This window comes from Schistocerca serialis, chromosome 2 (genome assembly GCF_023864345.2).
Source record: "Schistocerca serialis cubense isolate TAMUIC-IGC-003099 chromosome 2, iqSchSeri2.2, whole genome shotgun sequence".
Lineage (NCBI taxonomy): Eukaryota > Metazoa > Arthropoda > Insecta > Orthoptera > Acrididae > Schistocerca > Schistocerca serialis.
In genome coordinates, this window is record NC_064639.1 from 1,054,096,872 (window position 1) to 1,054,122,094 (window position 25,223).

Here is a 25,223-nt window from a genome sequence, read left to right on the forward strand (position 1 = left end):
ATTGCATACAAAAATCCTGTTTTCATTGAAAACAAAGATTCTTAATTAAACTGGTTCGCTACCAATATCAAAGATACCGAGGTCGTGTCTCCAAGCGACGGTTTCGTCGTGGTCTCGCTAGATGGCAGCTGAGTCGTGCTATGAGGCTATAAATCGCCGTACGCGGACAGGCTAATGGTCTTTTCACCTCAAGAGAATGAGAGCTGTGAGACAGCGGGAACTTGTTGACATTTGGAACATCCTGTTACCTTGGACGGAGGTTCGGTGAAACCATTTAAGATATATGTTAGCAGTGTCGCCTTAAAGAAAAGTGGAGTTTCAGTTTAAGTCTAAACCCTACATTTGTGTGAAAGTGTTATACTACGTATTGGGCCAACTAGTTTTCCTTCGAGATTACGTGCTGTTTGTGCACTGCTGAATGTACTGTCTGTATGATCTAAAAACAATTTCAGCATGTTTCATTTGCTAATTCGGCCGAATTCCGCCTTATTGCTTGTGGAGTTTCATGCATGAAAGAAGAAAGAGTACAAACCAATAAACGATAAGATCTACAGTTCAATACGCGAAAACTGTCAGCTTCTGGTATTAATGTATGACACTGATTTACTTTGTTTTATACTTTTATGGTGTTTGAGAGCGTTTATGCTAAAGTTGTACATTGCAAATGTATACTACGTTGGCACACTCTTCACTGATCTCTTTGGTATTTAACTTTTGCTGAGTGCTGTTAAGCATTTTGATTACTGTGGTGGTTATTGACACAGTGTTTTTAAATATTTTATATTGGGAACGGTTTCTTATTTTTTATCTCTAGTATTTTGGCCAAGTATTTGTAAAATCTTTGTTATTTAAGCCAGACTGAGGAGTTAAATTTTTATTGATTAAGGTCCCTATGATTTAATATTTGTTCTAACACTTAATTTGTCTTCGAATTACATTATCAAAAATGTTTCACTGTCTTTTATCAAGTGCATTTTCTGTAAGGTTTCCTTTATTTGATAATGTTATAGGTTTTAATTGCTTATTCTGCATTAAGACATTTATTATGATTGCTTTTATGAACGTTTTATATGACTAAAGAGCGTGAGCCCCCCTGTATAATAACTGTTTGAGAAAGGAACGCCTTTGGAATACTGGACATAGAAGTTACTCTGTAACAGATGCAGGAAAACGTTGCATCCATTAAGGAATTGTTGTCTAATTACATGTTTAAAAAAAAATAACGGTATTCAGTTACGATGGCCAGATTTCGAAGTTGATAGTTTGCCTTGGAATTACTTGGCGAAATAAAATTCTGTAAAGTTGTACATCTTTATTTATATGCACTCTTGTTACCTTCCACTACAGAATTCCGTGTACTTTCTTGAGGTAATTTTAGATAACTCATTAATCACTGATTTTTATAAGAAATTGTTAATAAAGGATGTAGAATTTAAAAATCACAAATGAATTTGTTCCATCTTCTTGTATTTTACCCTTCAGCTAAATTCTCATAGAACATGCACCTTTGTTTAAGTTTCTGATGACCCCAAGATTCGAACCCTAGCCTCCATCCATCAAACAAATACTCTGCCATGTAGCCACAATGCCAGTCGGAAACACCACCACCTCGGTTTAGGATATTAAAAATGGTCAGCAAGCTTCAAAGTCTTTCCTATTTTTCAGAGTTGCATCGAACTGCTTTGCAAGATTGGTATTTGAGTACTGACTTTACGTCCATAACCATAAAGAATGTTACAAAAATCTTATTGTCGTGTGGTCCCCTTGCCAGTCATCAAGTTTCTGTGGTGGACACATTGAATACTGAGTCGTTACCTATTTACGACGACATAATACACTCCTGCTATCAGAATTTAAATATTTGGAGTTGGAAGAACATTGATTTTGCTCATACTTGTTAATTACAGACGGAGCTATTGTAGAGCACGCCAAATCGTTACAACCTCCACAAATTTCACAAAACTACCTGAACCTTTCTAACAAGAGTCAAGGTAGTTAATCAATCAGAAGACAGGGAAGTTAGGACCGTTTTCAGGCTGACAAAAGATGTTTATGAATGAAAGGAAATTTGCGATTAGTGTACAAAACGAAGAAAGGAAGGTCATTACCAAGGGATTTTAGTCACTTTGTTGGTTTCTCACGTTACACAGTAGAATTACCTGTTAGTTGGTATTATTTACACACCAGTAAAGTGCAAATATACCTAGCTTTTCTCACAAATTCGTATGGTCTCCTTCACTCTTCTACTAGACCGAGTGCATGGAAGCTGGATATTCACAGAGGAGAAATAGGGTCCCAATATCCAAAAAGACCACTTTAAAAAGCATTTACTTGCTGTCCCTAGCCCCACGTGGGGCTGAGGCGTCTTGTCACAGTCCTCCCTCAGGGTGTGTGTGTGTGTGTGTGTGTGTGTGTGTGTGTGTGTGTGTGTGTGTGTGTGTGTGTGTGTGTGTGTGTGTCCTAAACCACTGGATCAGTTCCAACAAAACATGGTACACGTAACAGTTATTGTCTGGGAAGAAGTACTTTGAGGATAAGAAACACCTAGCACCCATGGGGGTCGCTGTGACAGAAGATGGACAGTGATAGCGAGGAGGAGGAGATGGACAAACAGAGGGAGGGGGGGGGGGGGAGAGAGGAGTAGATAAATGTAAGAGGATGATGGTGACAGGTAAAGGAGATTCATGTGAGGTGGAGATTGAAGAGAGAGAGCAACGATGCAAGATGGAAGAAGATGGTGTGAGGAGGGAGGAAAAGCAGGTGATAATACTGATAAACAGGTTTCAGAGTCACTAGGGTAATCTCTAATAGTGCTGATAAAGTTTCACATCTAGTGTTGGGACTGTGATGGGGGTATAGGGAAAGACAGTGACATATCTCCATAATGCCTGATGTAATTTTTATGAAACCCGTCGTATGTAGCACTTGCTGTCTGGAAAAAATTACTGTGCCTGAAAATTAGGTGGACTTATCAGCTAAGGAATGAGGAGGTTCTCTGCATAATCAGAGAGGAAAGGAATATGTGGGAAACACCGTCAAGAAGAAGGGACAGGACGATAGGACATCTGTTAAGACATCAGACATCCATGGCACTAGAGGGAGCTGTAGAGGGTGAAAACTACAAGGGAGACAGAGATTGGGATACACCCAACAAATAATTAAGAGTGTAGACGGCAAGTGCTACTCAGAGATGAAAAGGATGACATAGGAGAGGAATTCATGGTGGATCGCATCAAGCCAGTCAGAAGACTGATGACGCAAGAAAGACGACAAACTTCTTGGTAAGGATGAAGGTGCATAAAATCCACACTCAGGAATGTCTAGAGCAATTTCTACCAAACTTTATGTATAATGACATTATTTGTATAAAAATATTATGGCAATAAGAATCCCTTGCTACCCCTAGAGGTGGGTGTGGGGATGACATGTAAAAATGTTCAGAAAGGACCTGTTTTTATTTGTCCCCCGTACTTGCTTGATTTGGAATACTTTAAAAGTACGAACGTCATAGCAGCAGCTGCAGCAGAAAATGTTATAACAGCAGTAGGATTCGTTATGAATAGGAAGGAAGGGCAAATAGTGAGCTATTGCAAACAGTTCAGTGATAGGAATGTTCTCAAAACAATCGGCAGCAAACCAACACAGCACCAATAGTTCTAGTGTACATGACATCACAAGTGGAAAATGAAGAAACAGACAATGTATATGAGGACATTGAATGGATAATTCAATTCATAGAAGGAGAGGAAACTCTAATGGTCATATGGGATTGGAATGTGGCTGTAGGGGGGGGGGGGCATAAGAAAGGTTAAGGGGGGACTATGGACTTGGTAGTAGGAATGAGAGAGGTGAATGATTGAGTTCTGCAAAACATTTCAGTTACTAATAACGAATACTCTCTTTAAGAGGAGGAGATGTACCTGGAAAAGGCTGGGAGATATGGAAAGATTCCAGTTGGATTACATCATGGTCAGGCAGACATTCCAGAATCAGATATTAGATTTATGGCATACCCATTGGAAAATATAGACTCGGATCACAATTTGATAATGACGAGGAGTAGGCTAAAGCTTAAGAGACTAGTCAGGAAGAATAAATGCAAAAAGGAGGAGTACACGGGAGTATTGAAGAATGAGGTTCTCCGAGGCTATATATACTGTGATAATGAGTAGTTCAGTAGGCATTCCAGTTGAAGAGACAGGACATATCTAAAAAGGGCAATCACAGAAGTTTGAAAAGAAAACAGATACAGGAAGGTAAGTGCAAAGAAAACATAGATAACAGAAGAAATATTTCAGTTAATCAATGAACGAAGAAAGTACAAAATATTCTGGGAAATTTAGGAATACAGATATACAAATCATTAAGGAATGAAATGAAGTCCAGGGATGATGAAGTGAAATGGCTGCATGAAGAACGTGAAAAAATTGAAACAGAAATGATTCTCGAAATGACCGACTCAGCATATAGAAAAATCAAAATAACCTTTGGTGAAATTAAAATCAAGTGCTGTAACATTACACTTTTAAATGTAAAGGAGAGAGTGGATAACTGAAAAAAGTACATCAAAGGCCTCTATGAGGAGGAGGAAGACTCGTTTGATGATGTGACAGAAGAAGAAATAAGTCAGTATAGAAGAGATAGGGGATCCAGTATTAGAATCAAAAGTTCGAAGAGTTTTTGATGACTTAGGAAGAAATTATGCAGAAGGGATAGATAAAATACCACCAGAATTTCAAAAATCATTGTAGGAAGTAGCAACAAAATGACATATGTGAACTGACTGGGAAGTCGAAGAAAGGAAAAGGATAACTGATGTCAGCTGCATCGGGTTATCATGCAGACATGTCTCAAAGAACAGACACTATGCATCCATACAAAATGACTATTCGCATTGGTGTCTACAACTGGTGATATACAATCACACTTTCAAAAAAAACATCCACATAGTTCTCAAGGTAGCAAGACTGACAAATACATGAGTCATCACACAAGCAGCTTAACAACTCATGCTGCTGAGAAGAATACTATACAGAAGAATGTAAAAGAAAATTGAGGTTCTGTTAAACAACGATCAGATTGGCTTTAGTAAAGGTAAGAGCACCAGAGATGCAATTCTGATGTTGCGGTTGATAATGGAAGCAAGACCGAAGAATATTGAGGTTGATAGGAACTGACACCCTGAAAAAAAAAAGTTTTTGATAATGTAAAATGGATCAAAGTATTCGAAATTCTGAGAAAAACTGGGGTAAGGTATACTGCAAGTCAGGTAATACAATAAGAACCAGGAGGGAATAATAAGAGTGGATGACCAAGAACTAACTGATTGTATTAAAAAGGGTGTAACACAGGGATGTAGTCTTTGGTTCTTTGATGTATAGATTGTGCAGTAGAGGCAAAGATGAAAATGAAAGGAAGGTTCAAGAGTGGGATTAAAATTCTAGGTGAAAGATCAGATTTGCTGATTACTTTGCTACCCGTAGCGGAAGTGAGACAGAATTACAAGATATGTTGAATGGAATAACCTGTCTAATGAGTACAGAATATAAATTGAGGGTAAATAAAAGAAAGATGAAAGTAATGAGAAGCAGCAGAAATGAGAACAGTGAGGAACTTAACATCTGAACTGAGAATCGCAAAGTTGATATAGTTAAGGAGTTCTGCTACCTAGGCACCAAAACAACCAATGTTACTGAGAATGTACATTTGGAACATAGCATTGTATGGTAGTGTAACATGGACTGTGGGGAATTCTGAAACAGAAGAGAATCAAAAGATTTGATGCATGGTGTTACTGAAGAATGTTGAAAATTATTCAGACTGATAAGGTAAGGAAAGAGGTGGTTCTCCACAGAATTGGTGAGGAAAGGAATGTATGGAAAAGATTGACAAGAAGAAAGTACAAGATTATAGGACATCTGTTAAGATATTGGAGAATAGCAATAGTACTACACTGAGCTGTAGATGGTAAAAACTGTACAGGAAAACAGACTGGAATATATACAGTAAACAATTGGGGATGTAGGTTGCATCTGCTGCTCTAAGATGAGAAGGCTGGCACAGGAGAGGAATTCATGGCTGTCTGCTTCAGACCACTCAGAAGACTGATGACAAAAAAATTATGTCCCTATGGGCATTATTAAACAATAATGTTCAAGGCAACAGGAATGATCAACTGTCTGTTGCAATTCTGTTTCCTGAACTTCCTCAGTCACAACATGTTATAAGGGGTACTATACAGTCACTTTATTTCTGTTGCTAGCTATAGGAATGTTTTATATGTAGCTCATATTTCTTAGTTAAACAAGAGACATACATGGAGTGCATTAGAATACATCACATTTTGGAGGACCCCTAAGTTTAATAGTAGGTACAAGATGTCATAAGAACCTTTAAGGTAATGAAGGTGTTTGTTTTAGTTTGCTCAATGGCATGGTTATCAGTGCCCTTGCCAATTATGAATGAATAAATTTAATGAAATGAAGTATTTCCTCTTAAGCCATCTCTTCTGTCAATATTTCCATGGACACTGACACTGACGATATTTTAACACTATTCATGAGAGATGTAAGACATTTGATGGTGGTGTGACTTACAGTGAGGAACATATTAAAAATGTGGAGATGAATGAGGTGTGTTAATTATGCAAGGAAACAGGTCTCGATTTCTTCAACTGTGATGACAACTTTGGAGTTCCATATTATGAAGCTGATATATTCATATATTAACTGTTATAAGCATTAACTTGTAATTGCAGGAATCTCACAAGAAGAAAACTGACTTTAGTTATTTTTCTTACAATTGGTATACTGATTCATTTTTCATTTGTTTGTAAGTGCCATGTGTGTGTCCACTTCATGCAAATGATGATCAGACTAGAAAGTGGACAAATTTAGTAGTGAATGAAAATATTTTACAATTTTTTCCTTGATGCTGTATTCCTCAGAAAGTAGAACAGGAATCAGTGAATTCTTGCATTCACTGTTTCTTTGCATTTACAGTTTTTCTCTCATAGGATTTTGCACTTGCAAGTTCACATTTCTAGTCTAGTATTCATTGCCTATAGCTTTATGTACTCTACATTTAGGTAAATGGTATTTCTTTAGTGCCAGTCTGCAAAAACTTCATTTCAGGAGTATAAAGGGTTTTGTCACACAAGAAAGATTTTGTTTTGACAAAATTAGAGGGCAAGTATATTTTCAGGATGAAGAGTATAAAAACATTTGACAATGTAAATTTGTTATAAAATTTAACAATTATTACAGTAAATTACATTTATCATCTGAGAGCATATAATATAAACAAAATGGCAAGGTTAGCGCCATAAAAAATAAAGGCCAATATGAACAGTGAATAGAGGCCATCTGAGTTTTTCTACTTACAATATAAAAACATACATAATATGATATTATATTCATCCTTCCATGTGCCATAATGCTATAAAATAGATATTTACAAACATTAGTACTTTATAACAATTAACTAACCCCAACAGAAATTCAACAATGGAGGCTATTGTGCCTGATACATAAAATAATAACTGCTAACATATTACGCTATTTACACATTTATAAGGGTCTCTGACACATAATAATGCCCTCTTTTCATTCGTGTGAAAACTTGTATCTTTTTATCTATAGGAAACTCACACCCACACAGAGTGCACATTTTAGAAAGATGGCAAGTACACAGCTGGCAACAACTGATCCGCCTCCAATCACTTTTAATTAACTGCTGGCCTGAAGAAACTTTAATTAATACTGTGCGACGTCTGCTCTACAGACGTCTTTGGAAGCACTGACTTTTCCCACCATATGCATTTCTGCGTCATTATCACAGCGTGGAACTTCAATGAACCATCAGCAATGACTCATCTACTGCTTCTTGTAGCCATAGGAATTAACAGCTGAAACAAACGATATAATTATGTAACTCTTTTGGTCAGAAAGAGAACACAAAAATTATGGAAACGTATTACAAAGTGTTCTATCAATGAGGTATTTTACTGGCGAATTACACTTACTAAGTTTAGGACAAACCTTTTTCATTTGTGAGTTGATTTAATAATAGTTAAATACTCTAACTGCTGGTTTTCTGGTAGTACTAGGCCATTAAGATAGACAGACTGTAATTTGCAACTGTTATATTCTTTGACAAAGCAAACGAAGCTGAATTGCAAAAGACGAATCATTGGAAGGATAGGATATGGATCCATTTTAGTGTGCATCACACATGAAGTAAAAGTTTCAATTACTGCTTAGAAAAAATAAAGTTTTGTAATTAATTTTTTGTTTCTAGGTACACACAGTGAAATCCCGCATCACAGTACCATAGCACACCAGCAAAGGTGCCAGAACTCAATAGCAGATTCGATTGATGAAGAGAAAGACAGGTTGCACAATTTATTTTAGATCTTATAATGCTGAGCTATGGTACTATAGTGTGATATTTCTATGTTGACCGGAACTGTAGAAGTCTATCTACAAATTTATTACCTAACTTTATTTTTTCGAGTTGATGACTACAAATTTATAACTTACCCTTATATGATAGCACAGAAATATGGCGGTCAATATTATGGCTTAAAATGCATTTTATAGGTCTAGCGTAATGTAGTTCTTAGAAAATGAGAGATTACCTCGACCGAACTAAGAAGGTTCGTGCTCTTTTCTTTCTTCTATAAAATATGTTGTAAACTTAAGCAGGGTGGAGAAAGGTTATTTACTTTAGAAGTATCTTGCATTTTTTCAAACAAAAAATATACGGTCATAGAAACCCTAACAAAAGTGTTTCGAAAAATGCATGCTCGATACATCACCAGTAAGTTACTATACACGGGACACATTTAAAATTCTTGTAGAATAAAAGAGATAAGACAATACTGGAGCAACACTTGGCTCGAACAAAACTTCTTCGATTATTTTGTAATGTAAGGTCAACAAACAGATTTCTTTTTTTTTAAATGGCACTACAGCTGAAACTTCCTGGTAGATTAAAACTGTGTGCCAGACTGATACTCTAACTTGGAACCTTTTCCTTTTACGGGCATATATCTACAGACTGAACTATCCAAGCACAACTCATGCCCTGTCCTCACAGCTTTACTTCCACCAGCACATCCGATGCAGTGTGGAAACTTCATTCTAGTTAATAGAGCTGATTCAACCCGAGTACTGGTTCACTCAAAACTATTTAAGTGCGTCCGATTTCGATCAGTCTCACATGATTAAGGCTGCCACATCTGTATGGGAAGCAAACGTTCTTCAAACGCTTGTTATACTAGGGGAGTTAGTATTTTAATGACACACACAATCACAGTTCCTAAGTTTCATCTGCTACAATATTTCCCTCTAATTTCATTCCTGTCAGCTACATTAAGAGAGAATTAACGTCAACATAAAATTTTGTTATTGCAAAACAAATACCCAGAAGTCGAAGACCTGTATGTGACAAATTTGATACTCAGGACAAACACAGTCAAAAATTTAATTATGATAAAATCCGAAAAGACTGTTTTATTACCGATTTGTGTAACTAGCGATGATTATACAAACTCACTAAAACACTGTCCAACAATTTTGGTTTTGACTAGTGGATCGATGCTTCGTGCAAGAGTGCATGTGGTAAAGATCACTTGCACAATGAACATATAGCAGCAATATTCAGAGGACGTTTACAAAGTAGGCAGTTACAGGTATCAAAGCAAGATAATGCTTTGTTATTAAGTGTAGCTCAATTGTGTATGGAATATTTCTATAGTTACAATAATATTGTGCGTCACAGAAATCAAGTCACTGTTATAGCTATTTGCATTATTATTGAGATGTTAATTTTGTATAAACCCTTATTCTTAGCACTTGATACAGCTGTGAATCCAAAAGTGACATTTATTAAGTACACACATGTATACGTCTTTTACCATTAAATTACTAACCAGTTTAGACAGTGGGAATATTTTTAGACATGAGCTATGATACAAACTGTTATTCTGCTCATACTTCCTTTAACGTTCAAGAATATAGTGTATAATTACAGTAGTGTACGAGGTGTGTGAAGAAGAATAATAAGACTGATTTTTATCGACAAATTTTCATTTTTTTTTCAAACCACAACTTTGTCTATTTTAAAATGGTTTCCTTCAGCAGGTGTACAAAGGAGGAGTCGTTGGTCCTAGTCTTGTTAGCAGTGCTGAAAGTCTTCAGGTGGTATGGCCTTTAATGTATCTGTCACATTCTTTTGAATATTCTCCAGAGTCTCAGGACAACGACTTTTTACTGCATTTTTCAATTTTGGCAAAAAAATTGAAAAGAATCAGATCAGGTGAATGGGTGGACCGTGGAACAGGAACGCCTTTTGAGGTAAAAAAATTCTGAGATGGAAGTGGCAGCGTGACATGTGGCATTGTCCTGATGGAACATCCTCTTCTTTTCAGTGTCCAGTGTCTCGATTCACCATTTTCATGAGCCTTTCAAGGAGACATCTTTGTAAACTATCGGCTGACAGTTTGTGTTTTATGCACGTTGCTCCTACTGTCGAAAATGCAAATCAGCATTCTTTTGATCTTTGATTTGCTCATTCGCGATTTTTTTAGTCGAGGAGATGTCTCAGGGTGCCACTCCTCACTTTGCCGCTTTGTCTCAGCATCGCACTTAAAAATCCAGGATTCATCACCTGTTACCACTCCACTGAACCATTCATGGTCATTGACAATCCTCTCAGGAAGATCAACGCACACGTTTCTTCGATTGTTGTCCTGCTCAGTTGTGAGGTTTCTCGGCATTATTTTGGGACAAACCTTTCGTATATGGAAAACTTCTCTCAAAATGTGATACTCGGTGAAAGCTTTTTAACAGGTCACCCATCATCCTTATTGTTAAACGTAGATCTGATCTCTGAAGGGCACACAGCGTTTTCGTCGGTTTTTGAATGTGAAGGTCTCCAAGAATGAGGTTCATCTTCAACGTGACCTTGGCCTTCCAAAAACGATTTGTGCCCGCAGAAAACTTGTGCTCTAAATAAGGAATGTTTCCAATAGACTTGTTTCAGCAGGCTGTGCTCTGGTGTCACACGATCCAAAGAGAATATGCGCAAATGGGGCCTCTCAAATGAACCGGCACCGTGTGACTGTGGACACACTCAAGCCACCATCCACCTCACGCAGTGTGTGCTGTGCCCAAGCACCTGTACCATGAAGGATTTGATGAATGCCACCCCGGAAGCGCTGGACGTGGCCAGGTTCTGGTCCAAGACTTCATAAAATAAAAAACTACTTGACCCTGCTTATATATCTGTATACTTTTACTCTCTTTTTGTATTTGTTATATACTTGATATGTATGTGTTAATCATTCTGATTTTATGTATGATGCTTCTGATACGATTAAATAAATAAACCTTTTCAATGGTCACACTCTAAGATTACCCAAGTTTGACACAAAATTTGATGGTTTAACTTTGCTGTAAATTTTCATAACTCACAACAAAAACAACTTTACCAAAGGCGTTCTCAAAAATCACTTAACAGCAGTAGGAGCTAAAGCTCTGACTGAACATCTGGAAGGGATGAACACAAGTAAAACAACACAGTGTTGCCAGATCGAGCGCAGTGTTGTCAGTCTCATTACTTCCCCCCCCCCCCCCCCCCCACACACACACACCTCCCAATCCTAACTAGTCTACCACATTACTAGATATGAGAGACAAAGGCGTTATATCACGTCTCAAACATCAACTGTGGAATGCACAAGATTAAATTTTAATGGCGTCAAATGTGGAAAAATTTATTGTTGCTGATAATCCAGTCGTAAAAAAATTATTCTTGACAAATATCGAATGATCTATTCCCAAACGTCTGATAGCGACTTTGGCTTTCTTTTTAAATCTGTGCATTACCGGAGATTAGTATGTTGTTGTTCGACCGTTTTGTAATTGCTGCATACGTACCACTTTCTACCAATTTACACTGATTTGAGATTCTCCCTGATGAGAACTACCGCAAAGTATCTCTAGAAACTGTCAGAACCGCGTTAAAGTGAAAGGAGTCGCAGGCGCAGTGGCCAGCAGCCTTACCCTCGTAGACGGGGTCGTAGTGGATGAGCAGCTTGTACCACTCGGCTCCGGTCACCCTGTCGATGTCGAGGGTGCCGCCGTAGCACTCCGGCAGCACCTTGGGGCTGATGTAGTTGTGCAGGGAGTCGCGGTCCGTGCCGTGGAACACGATCTGCAACACAGGCGCCGCCACACGTCACAGCCTCGGCACAGTCGAGTATTACTGGTCGCCGCCAAAATATTAACATTAGGAATTACTGACAAATGCAGTGGAAGCACTCAGGTATGAGCCAATCGATAAATCTGGCGTAATAATTCAACACATTTGGGAAAGCGAAAAATCCAAAGTGGATAGATTTCTATTGGAATTCGTCTACGACACAAGAAACTGGGGAGAACAATTGTGAACAACTACCGTGGCATCTGTCTTCTGCCATCAACTTACGAGATCCTCTCTAAAACTCTAGAAGTGGAGGGATCAACAAGTTGATCCACAATTGGGAGACTATCAACGCTGAGCAGATTATGAATCTCATTTCCATCTTTTCGTTTCTGAAGCTCAACGACAGGGAATTAGCGGTGACATGCGTCCACTTCAGGAAGGCGTACAACTGAATTGACCGAACCACCCTACTGCAAATCCTTGAAAAGTTTGGCTTGGATATCAAGACAAAATTGATAATTGGGACAACCTTCACCACCACCTCCAAAGTGAACTTCAGAGGAAATTGGGCTATCGCCTCTGCTCTTCAATTTTGTTTCAGAAAAGGTCATCCGAGGGTGGCGCAAAGAAACAACAATTCAGGGGCCTAAAATGGGTTAAGGCTAGGATTCAGGTATATTGATTTTACAATCGACTGTATGGCCTCTGCAGACCTAGTAATTTTTTCAGATGTCTTAGATACGGCAGCAAAATAACCAACTGAAAAGACAGGCGTCATAGACTGGGATCCAAACCGTCTTTGAGAAGACGCACTTTATGACAAACATGAAAGCTATGCCCACAGGGCTGGGTGTCTGACTGGAAAAAATTAAGCAGACAGAAATATTTATTTATCTGTGTGAAGAGAGAGCCTAATGTGTCAGAGAAAGAAGTCTTCGTGTTTTGCAGTAACAAAATGGAAATTGCCTATAAGCTAACTAAAGGCATATACCGTAAGATCCATACTCTCCTGCGCCAAAATTAGATACTACTGCACTCTCATTCGGCAGGAGACACTGCTGGTGGCAGAGACTCTTACAGTTAACAAGGAAAGTCAAACGGAGAAACTTGACTCCAGAGAGAGAGAAAGAAAGAAAGAAAGAAAGAAAGAAAGAAAGAAAGAAAGATTCCATGAAAACTCCTGGGCCTCGTCAAAGAAAACAGCGGGTGCAGAAACATGCTCCGCAGAGGCCCGCGTACTTAACCGGCTGGTCTAGAGCTTCCTGTAGAAAGAATGTGGTGAAAATTGCCTCATCCCCAATCTACAATATATTTTCAGAATGAGTCAGTATTCAAAATCGGCCAGGTTTGTGAGTGACTGCTATTCTAGTGAGGAAACGTAATCGGAAGGACGAATTGCATGTGTGACAAGAAACTTGACCCTTTGAATACCAGTGGTTTGTGCCTGAAACTACCGTTTCTTTTACTTCTTTTACCAGTACCTTTCACGCGAAACCACCAACGCCATTGCAAGACAGAGACATCTACTGGTACACTAACGTACTTCTACGAATGTGGTGCATTGCAGCAGTCACAGAGCTCGAACAACAGACGGCATGTAGAGCATTCTACGTGACTAAAGAAGGCCGACTTCTTTTTGTAGTGATCACATTGAGGAGAGCATTGACAGCTCAAGTAAATGCATGAAGTTAGTTTTAACGTAAATTTTACTTTGTAGTACTGCTTTTATGAGTGGTTTTGAAATGAAATCACTGGAGCAGTATGTACTGTTGATATAAATTTATTACACTGTACGCCTACTTTTGCTTGTTATTTACGACTATAATTTATTTTAGGCATTATGAGTTCAAGGTAGTTTTTAGAAGTGGGATTGCGTCTTGGAAAAATGCAAAATTGCTTTTAAATGTATGTCGTGAAATGATGGGTGGTTGAAAACAATGTCACAGAGATTCAAAGTGAAACCACTTTGAAAACAATTGGTTATGTATATTTTATCAATTTCTTCTTGTATGCGTTGGTGGTGGTGGTTAGTGTTTAACGTCCCGTCGACAACGAGGTCATTAGAGACGGAGCGCAAGCTCGGGTTAGGGAAGGATATCGGCCGTGCCCTTTCAAAGGAACCATCTCGGCATTCACCTGAAACGATTTAGGGAAATCACGGAAAACCTAAATCAGGATGGCCGGAGACGGGATTGAACCGTCGTCCTCCCGAATGCGAGTCCAGTGTGCTAACCACTGCGCCACCTCGCTCGGTCTTGTATGCGTTGCTTAGTATGATGATGAAGGCCAATTTTGTGGAAAAAATTATTTTATTTTATGTTTGTAAGTGGAACTCAAATGGTTAAGTGAGAAGTGTCCTGTTTAAGTGACCTGATGAAAAATACGCCCCGAGGATTTAATTTTCGTCACTGTCTTATCACCAGGCTATATTTCGGGAAGTCTGAACTGCATACAAAACGCAGAGATGTATCTGCTGCGACAAAATACTCTAGTAACTTACTATATCGCGACGTAATTGCTTGTGTATCTTCTTCTTAGTGGTGTAGGGCCACGAAATTTCTATTAGCTTTGTACTTAACGAAAACTGCAATGAATATTAGCTACGAGGCACTTTGTTTAACTAATACGAGCATTTTAATGGCAATGTTATTTCAAAGAAAACTACATTTTAAGAAGAGAAGTGGTTGTGTTGTTTCTTGAAACTAGAGAAAGGAAGAAATTGCCCAGACGAAGTAATAATGAGAGGCGAATCTAACAAGTTAGACGTAGGATTCGCGCCAAGAAATGTTGTGACGTTAGGGTCTTTTACAACCTCTTGTAGCGTGTCTGTAATGCAGTGTATCTGTAAAGACTTCCCATTATCCCTTGGAATGACATTTCTACCAAGCAGCTGGGCGCAGTGGTCTTTCTGGCACTCCACACTCGCAGACTCAGCGCTTATGCCGCATTATAGGAGACTCCGATGATTCATACACCGTTAAGGGTTCGCCGCGTTGCCTAACTGTTACTGTTCGGACTTCCCAGACGTAAAGACTCCAGCGAGCGCAACTTCACGGCGTAGGAAGATGACGCGAGCAGTGTTCTTATTATGTATTATTACCCTCATATTCCGTTACATAGTACCGCATTTTTTTCTGGACGTAGCTACATGCCCTTCAATCTTATTTCACCTTAGCGGAATCTTCTTGTACCTTGTCATATGTTCCGACGTCAAATAAATGATCGCGTTTGTGGATACTGATGTTGCATTATTTGGTTATACACAGATACGTATTTTCATTAAAATTAATTTCAGGCATCTCCAGAACACAGACCACTGTTGTGGACTCAGTGCTGTAGCTTCCCTCGTGCTGTTTTCTCTTCGCCGCTTCCATACACTGCTTAGTGAAAAACCTATATGCCATTTCCTCCCCCGTTCGAGTCACGATGTGTTGCTAATACAGTGCCGCTACGTTGACACTATGCTCGCGCGCGCTGGAGCGTTAAGTCAACAAGGAAACGCCATGTCTGCAGGAAACCTCTGCAGGGACATGGCAGTAACCCCGCCTATTCCAGTGCCTGTAAACGTTATACTCCGACCATAAGATGTCTGCCTTGAGGAAGTACGGCTCGTTTCGGAGTTATTTCGGGTACAATACGTTCTAAACGTTTTATTTTCAGTGTTTTCCATTCGTTTTCTTTGCTAAGAAAAATCGATTATCTGTTGATCCAGAGTCCTTTAAGAGTTCCACTAATTTTTCTCCAAAGGAAAACGCGTTGTAGTGCTGCCATTTTCGCCAACCGTGCAGTTATCTACGTCCAGCTGTATGTTAATGATCCCCTAAGAGTATAAATCAAAAATCAATATTTAGGGAACATAAAAGGACATGAGGTGTGGTGTCACCGCCAGACACCACACTTGCTAGGTGGTAGCTTTAAATCGGCCGCGGTCCATTAGTACATGTCGGACCCGCGTGTCGCCACTGTGTGATCGCAGACCGAGCGCCACCACAAGGCAGGTCTCGAGATACGGACTAGCACTCGCCCAGTTGTACGGGCGACGTAGCTAGCGACTATACTGACGAAGCCTCGCTCCTTTGCCGAGCCGATAGTTAGAATAGCCTTCAGCTAAGGCAATGGCTACGACCTAGCAAGGCGCCATTAGTAACATTGCATGTATCTAAAGAGTCTCACTTGTATCGCCACAATCTCCAGATGTACCAAAAGGATGGAATAACGTTAAGTATTCCAGAAGCTACGTACTTTTCTTTATAGTATTCATTACGTATCCTGTTTCAGACCTCACGCCATCCAGCTTTAGCTTAGCGCGTGCCTTTCGGCTTCCTCTCATTGTGTCTAGGCTGTCTTGTCTAGACACAACATGAGGCAAATAGTCTGCACTGTCATAGCAAAAATGGCTCTGAGCACTATGGGACTTAACATCTGAGGTCACCAGTCCCCTAGAACTTAGAACTACTTAAACCTAACCAACCTAAGGACATCACACACATCTATGCCCGAGGCAGGATTCGAACCTGCGGGCGTAGCAGTCGCGCGGTTCCGGACTGCAGCGCCTAGAACCGCGTGGTCACCTCGGTCGGCTACTGTCATAGCACAAACATCCATAACACACTTACCCCAGTCCACTCTACGCTGCTCCTGGCAAAATCGAAAATGCACTACAGGGCAACTAGGTACATACCGTTGACTTTATTTCTCGTTAATACTGGGTAGCTGATTTATTGCCTCGGTTGTCATCGTACAGTGTTTCAGTCTTAGACTTCGCGAACCTGTTATTCTTCTAAATTTCTTTAAATAACATTACAATAAAAACTCAAGAACCTCCATGAGCTCTCTTAAGTATGTGTATTTAGGGCAATGCAGGAAAGAGTTTATTTGTATTTCTTCACTTTCACTGTTACCAGCAATACGGAAAAATGAGAAGAAATCTGATGCAATTTGCTGTGAGATGTTCATTCAACATACTTTTGTCGGCAAGGTTGTGACGGCATTGCTCTCCTCTCAGACGTCACTTGCTCTAATAGATAGTCTGCTGTGCTGTCCTTCAATTCTAATCATCATCATCATCATCATCATCATCATCATCATCATCATCATCATCATCATCATCATCATAATATCTAAAGCACGTCCAAATGTAACTTGTGAGAAGTCATTATCTATAAACCAGTGAACACTTTAGTAATTCCAGTGAAAATTTACTCTGGTAGAATCTCCCAGAACTGTGGCAAGTTAAAGCAACGTCGCTGAGAGCAAAAGACAGATGATTTCAATTGTCTTTGCATTTTCATTTTGTCTTACCTTGATGGTATCTTGTACAGAAGAGATTTATGTTAAGTGTAATTTTGCTGGCTTAATAATTATCTATCTCACCACAACTAACCGGGTTTATTATTTCAAAAGGACAACCATCATATCTCCTTACCATTCAATTAAATTTATGCTGTATCTTTTAAATGTGTTTCTTTCAAAAAGTAGGGGCTCTCAGCAGATTTTTCGGAGGCGGACGACCGAACACTTTTCGTGACAAAACTTCCTGGCAGAGTAGAACTGTGTGCCGGACCGAGACTCGAACTCGTGACCTTTGCCTTTCGCTGGCAAGTGCTCTACCACCTGAGCTACCCAAGCACGACTCACGCCCCGTCCTCACAGCTTTACTTCTGCCAGTATCTCATCTCCTACCTTCCAAACCTTACAGAAGCTCTCCCGCGAACCTTGCAGAACTATCACTCCTGAAAGAAAGGATATTGCGGAGACATGGCTTAGCCACAGCCTAGGGGATGTTTCCAGAATGAGATTTTCACTCCGCTGCAGAGTGAAAATCTCATTCAGGACTATTCGTGATCTTTGGTTAACTGCCTTACAACAGAAAGTCAGAATCCCTTGAGATATTTTATGCGATCATTTCCCTTTCTGTGTGTGACATTTTATTATGAAAATCGCGTGAGTCTCATCCGTTATCGCTTTCGAACAATGAAGCCGGACAGCCTCCTCACCGGCCGGCTGCAGTCCCAATTAAAATAGAACGTCCAATAATGGACCAGGACGCGTTCCTGTTAAAGCAACAGAATTTTTAATGAGCCGCACTGCACAGCGCGATTTAAAGAGCCTGTCAATCATTAGTGCGGGCTGCCTCCACTGCGCGACTGTTGAGTATGAAAAACGACGTCTCTTCTCAGCTTCTAATTAAGGTCGTCCTTTGAGAGACCTTCCCAGTGAATCTCTCTTTGAGAGACATAAGGTAACCCCATAGTTCAACTGCTGCGAAGGACAGATCTACCAATTTCTACAAAGAATCCAGTAACCCTACGTACACATAAACTACGTATGAGACATTGGCTATGAATGGTTTAAATGGTTCAAATGGCTCTAAGCACTATGGGGCTTAATATCTGAGGTCATCAGTCCCCTAGAATTAGAACTGCTTAAACCTAACTAACCTAAGGACATCACACACATCCATGCCCGTGGCAGGATTCGAACCTGCGACCGTAGCAGCAGCGCGGTTCCGGACTGTGGCGCCTAGAACTGCTCCGCCACAACGGCCGGCTATGAATGGTTCCGTAGTTTCGGTGGACACTTTGATCTATCAGTAACTAAAACAATTGCGTTAAGTCGTCACCTGAACAGCTGCAGATAGTGCTGACGAAGTTGACGATCAAAGTAGGCTTAATTGAAAACTGAAATTCCTATAGTAAGTATAGCGTCGTCCCCAGTGAAATAATACGAAAAGACTTAAAAAACGGTATTTATAAGGAAGAGGCATTTAAAACTTGAATAATATAGATTTTTTATCATGTAACCGTATTATAATAATTTCTCTGTGTAAGTTTCGAGTGCAAAGAAATATAACAAAATGTTCTAAAGAGACGACAAGATACGCTCTTCTATTAATTTTTTAGTCGTCTTCACTTCTTCTCTTGTCTTGGTTGCGTGTAGACGGACATCTTGCGAGTGCTGGCAAATGTAAGCATATTTGTACTAATTAAGCACATAATATATTGATTTAATATCATTGTTCACTTTTAACTTGTAAGAGGTGATACCGATTTCATGTCCGCCTTCCTTGAATTAACCTGCATTCAAGTAATTTACAGTTCAACAATCGCAGCGGCCGATGCAGCCAGCGACGCCATTACGTGGCGATATTAACTTATGAAAAATTAGCGGAAGCGAAAAACTCGCCCGCCCGCTATTAACATAATATACATTTTTCTCCACAGCCGCCCGACGTTGCAGAAATACGTAGCTTTAAGATTCTTATTTTCAGTACCATAGCCGAGAGCCAGAGCCAGGACTCCGACTACAATGCAATGGTTAACGGAGGTAAGAAAAAATACTCTCGCGCGTGTGTAGGCCGCAATTGCAATTAATAACTAAAGATTTTTTGCTTTAAAGTGAACTGACTAGCCGAGGAAATTAATATGAAACGTTTATTCCATTGTTCAACTTATATGCCCATGTTTTAAGATTCAGCGAGTCTAACATTCATTAACGTAACAAATAATTTAAGATTAATGTTGTTAAAAAGGAGAACTTCACGAAAGCATTTAATTCTAAATCAAAATTGAATGGAATATTTTGATTAAGGCCCACCACGTAAGTCGGCAACAATTAAAATAATAATATATTAAATTAGGACCGCTGACGGACGCGAGGTAAGCTAGAAAAGTACTTTCTGCATCCTGCTCATGTGAGAAGAGTCATGGTCTGTTTCAGCAATGTGAAATTTTGATTGATGAAAATGTTGCTTACTTTCTCACCCTGTTTCAAGATTGGCCCCATTGCAGTTGAAGCAGTTTCGGATGCTTAGCCCTAATAATCGCAATGTGGAGTTTTTTGGGCGTTTGCAAGCTTTATGAAGAACACTGCGGATTATGCTCCAGGTGTGTGAATTCACTGCCCCATTCGTTTCTCACGTTTTATTCTAAGGAGAGAATTGGGTAACAGGAAGAGGGTGGAAGGCGTTCTGAAATGTTACTGACGCTCTTTGGTGTTGAAGGTGTCGCTGAAATTTTGTAAACTTAAAAAATCCTGTACTACCGGTGCTACAACCATACAGGCTACAGAAGTTGACCCAGCAAGAAAAATAGTGAGTGCACCATTTTACGTCTACGGAATCGGCAGCCTACACGACTACCATTTCTGACAAGAAAGAATCGGGTTATTCACGTCCCGGATCTGAAGACAGTCGCTTGGCCCCTACTAGCTTTTGTTTCCCTCAGTGTCGACCTGAAATCTTTCGTCAGCCATCAATATCTCAGCCCAGTGATGAACAGCATGAAGCCAGGCTAAAAAAGGCAAAGATTTCGCGGCACCAAAAGCCTCGCTTACATTCAGTACGTTGAAAAACATCTACTGTTACATATGAAAACGATTATCCACGTAACCTTTACATAATTAGAAACAAAAACATCTTAGAACGTCAAATACCTATGAGCTAAACTTAAATGCAAAAATCAGTGAAATGTTTAGAAAACAAATTGAGTATTTTCATGAGGTTCGAGACCAGGAGAACTAATAATGAAATTTAACAAGCACAGTTGCAACGCAACCGGATTACTCGCTAAAGATACTCACCCTACTGCGCAGTTTCTCCCTGAGGAATGGCTTGAAGAGCGCGAAGACCATGTTGAAGATGTAGGGCTGGTTGACCACGTGGAAGCCCTTGACTCGTAGGGGTACCGCGTCCTGTCAACAGAGGGCAACGTGTCACCCGCCAGTCATCGAGACTCCAGCACGAGGTCACCGAACGCGCGTCACAGCGGTGTCGGCCGTTTGCATACAATAACGTCATCTGCATAGCCACTTGCCTGGGAATGTAGGCTCAACTGGGACTGCACGTACATAAGACTACAGCCGCTGATAACTCTCCCTTACATGAGATCGACGAAAGTAGGAAGCACAAAAATGTCGAGGGAGATTCAGGAATACAGAAATACAAGTCACTTAGGAAGGAAATAAACAGAAAGTGCAGGGAACCTAAGACAAAATGGCTACATGAAAAAGTGAGGAAATCGAGTAAGAAGTGACTGCTGGTACGTCTGACTCAGCATATAGGAAAGTGAAAACAGCCTTCCGTGAAATTAAAAGCAATGGCGGTAACATTAAGAGTGCAACGGGAATTCCACTGCTGAATGCAGAGGAGAGAGCGGATAAGTGGAAAGCGTACACTGAAGGCCTCTACGAGCAGGAGAACTTGGCTTATGACATGATGGAAGAATAAACGGAAGCCGATAGGGAAGAGAAGGGATCCAGCATTAGAATCGGAATTTAGAAGAGCCTTTGGCGATTTATGATGAAGTAAGGCAGAAGGATAGACGACGTTTCATCGGAATTTCTAAAATCTTTGGGAAGATGTGTCAACAAAATTATTATTTACGTTGGTGTGTAGAACGTATGAGACTGGCGATATACCTTCAGATTTTGGGGAAAGTATCGTACACACTATTCCGAAGGTAGCAAAAGCCGACAAGTGCGAGAATTATCGCACAATCAGATTAACAGCTCACGCATCTAAATAACATGACAAGAATGATATACAGAAGACTGGAAAAGAAAAATGAGTATCTGTAAGATGACGATCATTTTGGCTTCATGACAGGTAAAGGCGCCAGAGAGGCAGTTCTCACGGTGCACTTGATAGTGGAAGCAAGACAGAAGAAAAATAAAGACATGTTCAAAGGATTTGTCGACCTGGAAAAAGCGTTCGACAATGTAAAATGGTGCAAGATGTTCGAAATTCTGAGAAAAACAGCAGTAAGCTGTAGGAAAAGATGGGTAATCAACATATATTATAAAATTATACAATGTGCGTGCCGCTAAAACTCAGAAACGAATCCCGATACGATCAAGGGAGTTATATGGTGCGGCAGCCCTCTATTCCCCATCCATGAAGCAGGCTTTTCACGATATGAGGGCTGGGAAGTTTCGCCCTCTAGAACATTCGACATGTTCAGGAATGTTTGGAAACTCTCTGGAATATTCAGGAAGATTACAGAATGTTCCGGAACATCCCACATCATTGTGGAACATACCAGAACGCTCTCGAATGTTGTGGAATGTTCATGAACAACGTGGACCATTCGAAGCGTTTTTGGTATGTTCTGGAAATCGCCACTGTGGGGCTACCTATTGGTAGCAGTATATAAAGTAAGACCCGTCGTGGGTTCGAATGTCAGTTTCTTATCAGTGATGAAGGGAGCAACAGAAGTAGTAGTGCAGTATGAGAATAAAAACAAACGGTGAAGTGTGAGTAGTCGAAGCTATACACTGCCTGAATATAAATTGGAAATAAAGTGTGGAAAGTGCGTAAAGCGTACTTAGTATATTTGTTAATAACAAGGTGACCTGATTTATGTTTTAGACAATGCCGAAACGTAAAAGAGGAGGAATCTCGACAGTTCTGAAGCAAAATGGCGAGAAGAAACAGCGAAAAAAGCAAAACACGTGGTATCCACATATGCCGCTCAGTGTACCTATAAAATTATATGGTTGTATGAATTTCAGAACATATGACGTCATAAAGATTAATCACTAGGGGCGATGCTGTGTGGTATGGGCGTGGAAGAGCAGCTGTAAATAAATACCTTGGCAACGCCGGGTTTCTCCGAAAGTATACGATATGTACAAGAACCAAAAGGAAACAATGAGACTGGAAGACCAAGAACGAATTGCTCTGCTTAAAAAGGGTGTAAAGTGATGTCTTTCACCCCCTACTTTTCAATTTACACATCGAAGAAGCAATGACGGAAATAAAAAGAAAGGTTCAACAGTGGAATTACAATTCAATGTGAAAGGATATCAAGCAAGAAGGAAAGAAAGAAAGATAGGAAAGAAACACACACACACACACGTACATATTTCTTCTGATTCTGTTCAACACTGGCTGTTGTCTGGGCTGCATCACTCAAAAAACACACATCACCTACCTGTAATCTGTGAAGATACTCTGTATGATTACGCCTTTGTTACCATTCGACAATATGGTACAGTATTTGACTACTTTCTGAAATCATCCCTATTCGAGGTTTATACCAGTAATACTAAACAAATTTCTGATGCTGCTACTGTATCCACTGTTGCTATGAACCAACTGTTGCAGATTGTCCTTCGAACGGAATACAAAACAAATTTTAAACAATGTAGATACTGTCTCAGTAATTATGCACATAACAGTAGCGAAAAATGTATTATGGGTCAGAAGTTGGGAAAATGAGAAAGAGAGGAAAAGATCATCTGATATCCAAGAAGGGAACATAATGGAAGCGATTGGAAAGGAAGGGAATAATATGTTATGACCGCTTAGAATGAATCGATAACTGTGCCAAAGGAGGAACTGGTGTTATACACCTAGAGAGGAAAAAGAGAATGAAGTCACCTAAAAGATGGATGACTTGTGAAGGAAGCTTTGAACTGCATGGAGCTCAAAGAGGGGAAACAGGCGGGAGAACGGTTTTTTGTTATTACCGAGATGAAGAAAGAATTTGTTACAGAATTATTACAACAACAACAACAACAACAACAACAAACTAGTACCACCACCACCACCACCACCACCACCACCACCACCACCACCACCACCAGACTAATCTTTGCTGATGAATTTTCACCAAGATAACTATCTATGCAGTGTCACTGGTTGGTGTCACCATCACAGTATGTTCTTCACAAAATTCTGTTCATGAATCATATTTGGACAGTTTAAGTTTATCATGCATTAATAAAGTGAAGTGAGAAAGAAAGAAAGAAAGAAAGAAAGAAAGAAGCGAGAAAGAGAAAGAAAGAAAGAAAGAAAGAAAGAAGCGAGAAAGAGAAAGAAAGAAAGAAAGAAAGAAAGAACCGAGAAAGAGAAAGAAAGAAAGAAAGAAAGAAAGAAAGAAAGAAGCGAGAAAGAGAAAGAAAGAAAGAAAGAAAGAAAGAACCGAGAAAGAGAAAGAAAGAAAGAAAGAAAGAAAGAAAGAAGCGAGAAAGAGAAAGAAAGAAAGAAAGAAAGAAGCGACAAAGAAGGAAAGAAAGAAGCGACAAAGAAGGAAAGAAAGAAGCGACAAAAAAGGAAAGAAAGAAGCGACAAAAAAGGAAAGAAAGAAGCGACAAAAAAGGAAAGAAAGAAGCGACAAAAAAGGAAAGAAAGAAGCGACAAAAAAGGAAAGAAAGAAGCGACAAAAAAGGAAAGAAAGAAGCGACAAAAAAGGAAAGAAAGAAGCGACAAAAAAGGAAAGAAAGAAGCGACAAAAAAGGAAAGAAAGAAGCGACAAAAAAGGAAAGAAAGAAGCGAGAAAGAAAGAAGCGAGAAAGAAAGAAAGAAAGAAGCGAGAAAGAAAGAAAGAAAGAAGCGAGAAAGGAAGAAAGAAAGAAGCGAGAAAGGAAGAAAGAAAGAAAATAAGCTAGCAAGGGAAGAAAATAAGCCAGCAAAGGAAGAAAATAAGCTAGCAAGGGAAAAACCAAACAAGGTTAGACTTCACGTACAATAGGAGAGTTCATTTGTGACACAGCCCAAGGTCAGACGGGAAATACGTGGAAGAAAATCGGCCACGTCCTTTCGAAAGAACTACCCCATTATTTGCGATAAGCGTTTTAGGGAAACCACAGTAAAACTGAATCTGCAAAATGAACTGCCGTCCTTTCGTATAAGAGTGTAGTCCTACGGCGCCCACTCACTCGGTAATGAAAGCAGTTGAGCGCCAAGTCTTGAGACGTAGCAGGCTCGGTTGTTACTGACCTGCAGCCAGTCTATGATGCGCTTGGCGAAAGACGGCGTGAACTGGGAGACCTGCTGCAGCGAGAGGCCGTCCATGTCGAAGATGACGACGCCGCCGGCGACCTGCGTCTCTGGCTCCCAGAGTGCCGCCTCCAGGTACAGCACGGCGCCCTTGAACACCTCCTCCAGGCTCACCTTCTTGTGCTTCCACTTCTCTGAAACCACCAACAGGCACGCGGTCAGCGGCCGGTGGCAGGGTACTCGAGCACTCGAGCCGAGTGCTTCGTGGTCCGCTTTTGTTTTGTTAGGGAAA

The 25,223-nt window shown here is 40.0% G+C and overlaps 1 protein-coding gene across 1 annotated transcript in view; it reads right to left on the reverse strand.

The window, feature by feature from the left end:
- Nucleotides 1-7,212: 7,212 nt before the first annotated feature.
- LOC126458505 (clavesin-1) overlaps nt 7,213-25,223 on the reverse strand; it is a 99,616-nt gene continuing 81,605 nt past the window's right edge. Inside the window, exons 5-8 of the mRNA XM_050095600.1 lie at nt 24,932-25,125; nt 20,791-20,901; nt 12,069-12,219; nt 7,213-7,906 (exon numbers count right to left, since the gene is read on the reverse strand). Of these exons, the coding sequence (XP_049951557.1) occupies nt 7,875-7,906; nt 12,069-12,219; nt 20,791-20,901; nt 24,932-25,125 (488 nt within the window). The 3' untranslated portion in view covers nt 7,213-7,874. The remainder of the gene's footprint in view (nt 7,907-12,068; nt 12,220-20,790; nt 20,902-24,931; nt 25,126-25,223) is intronic.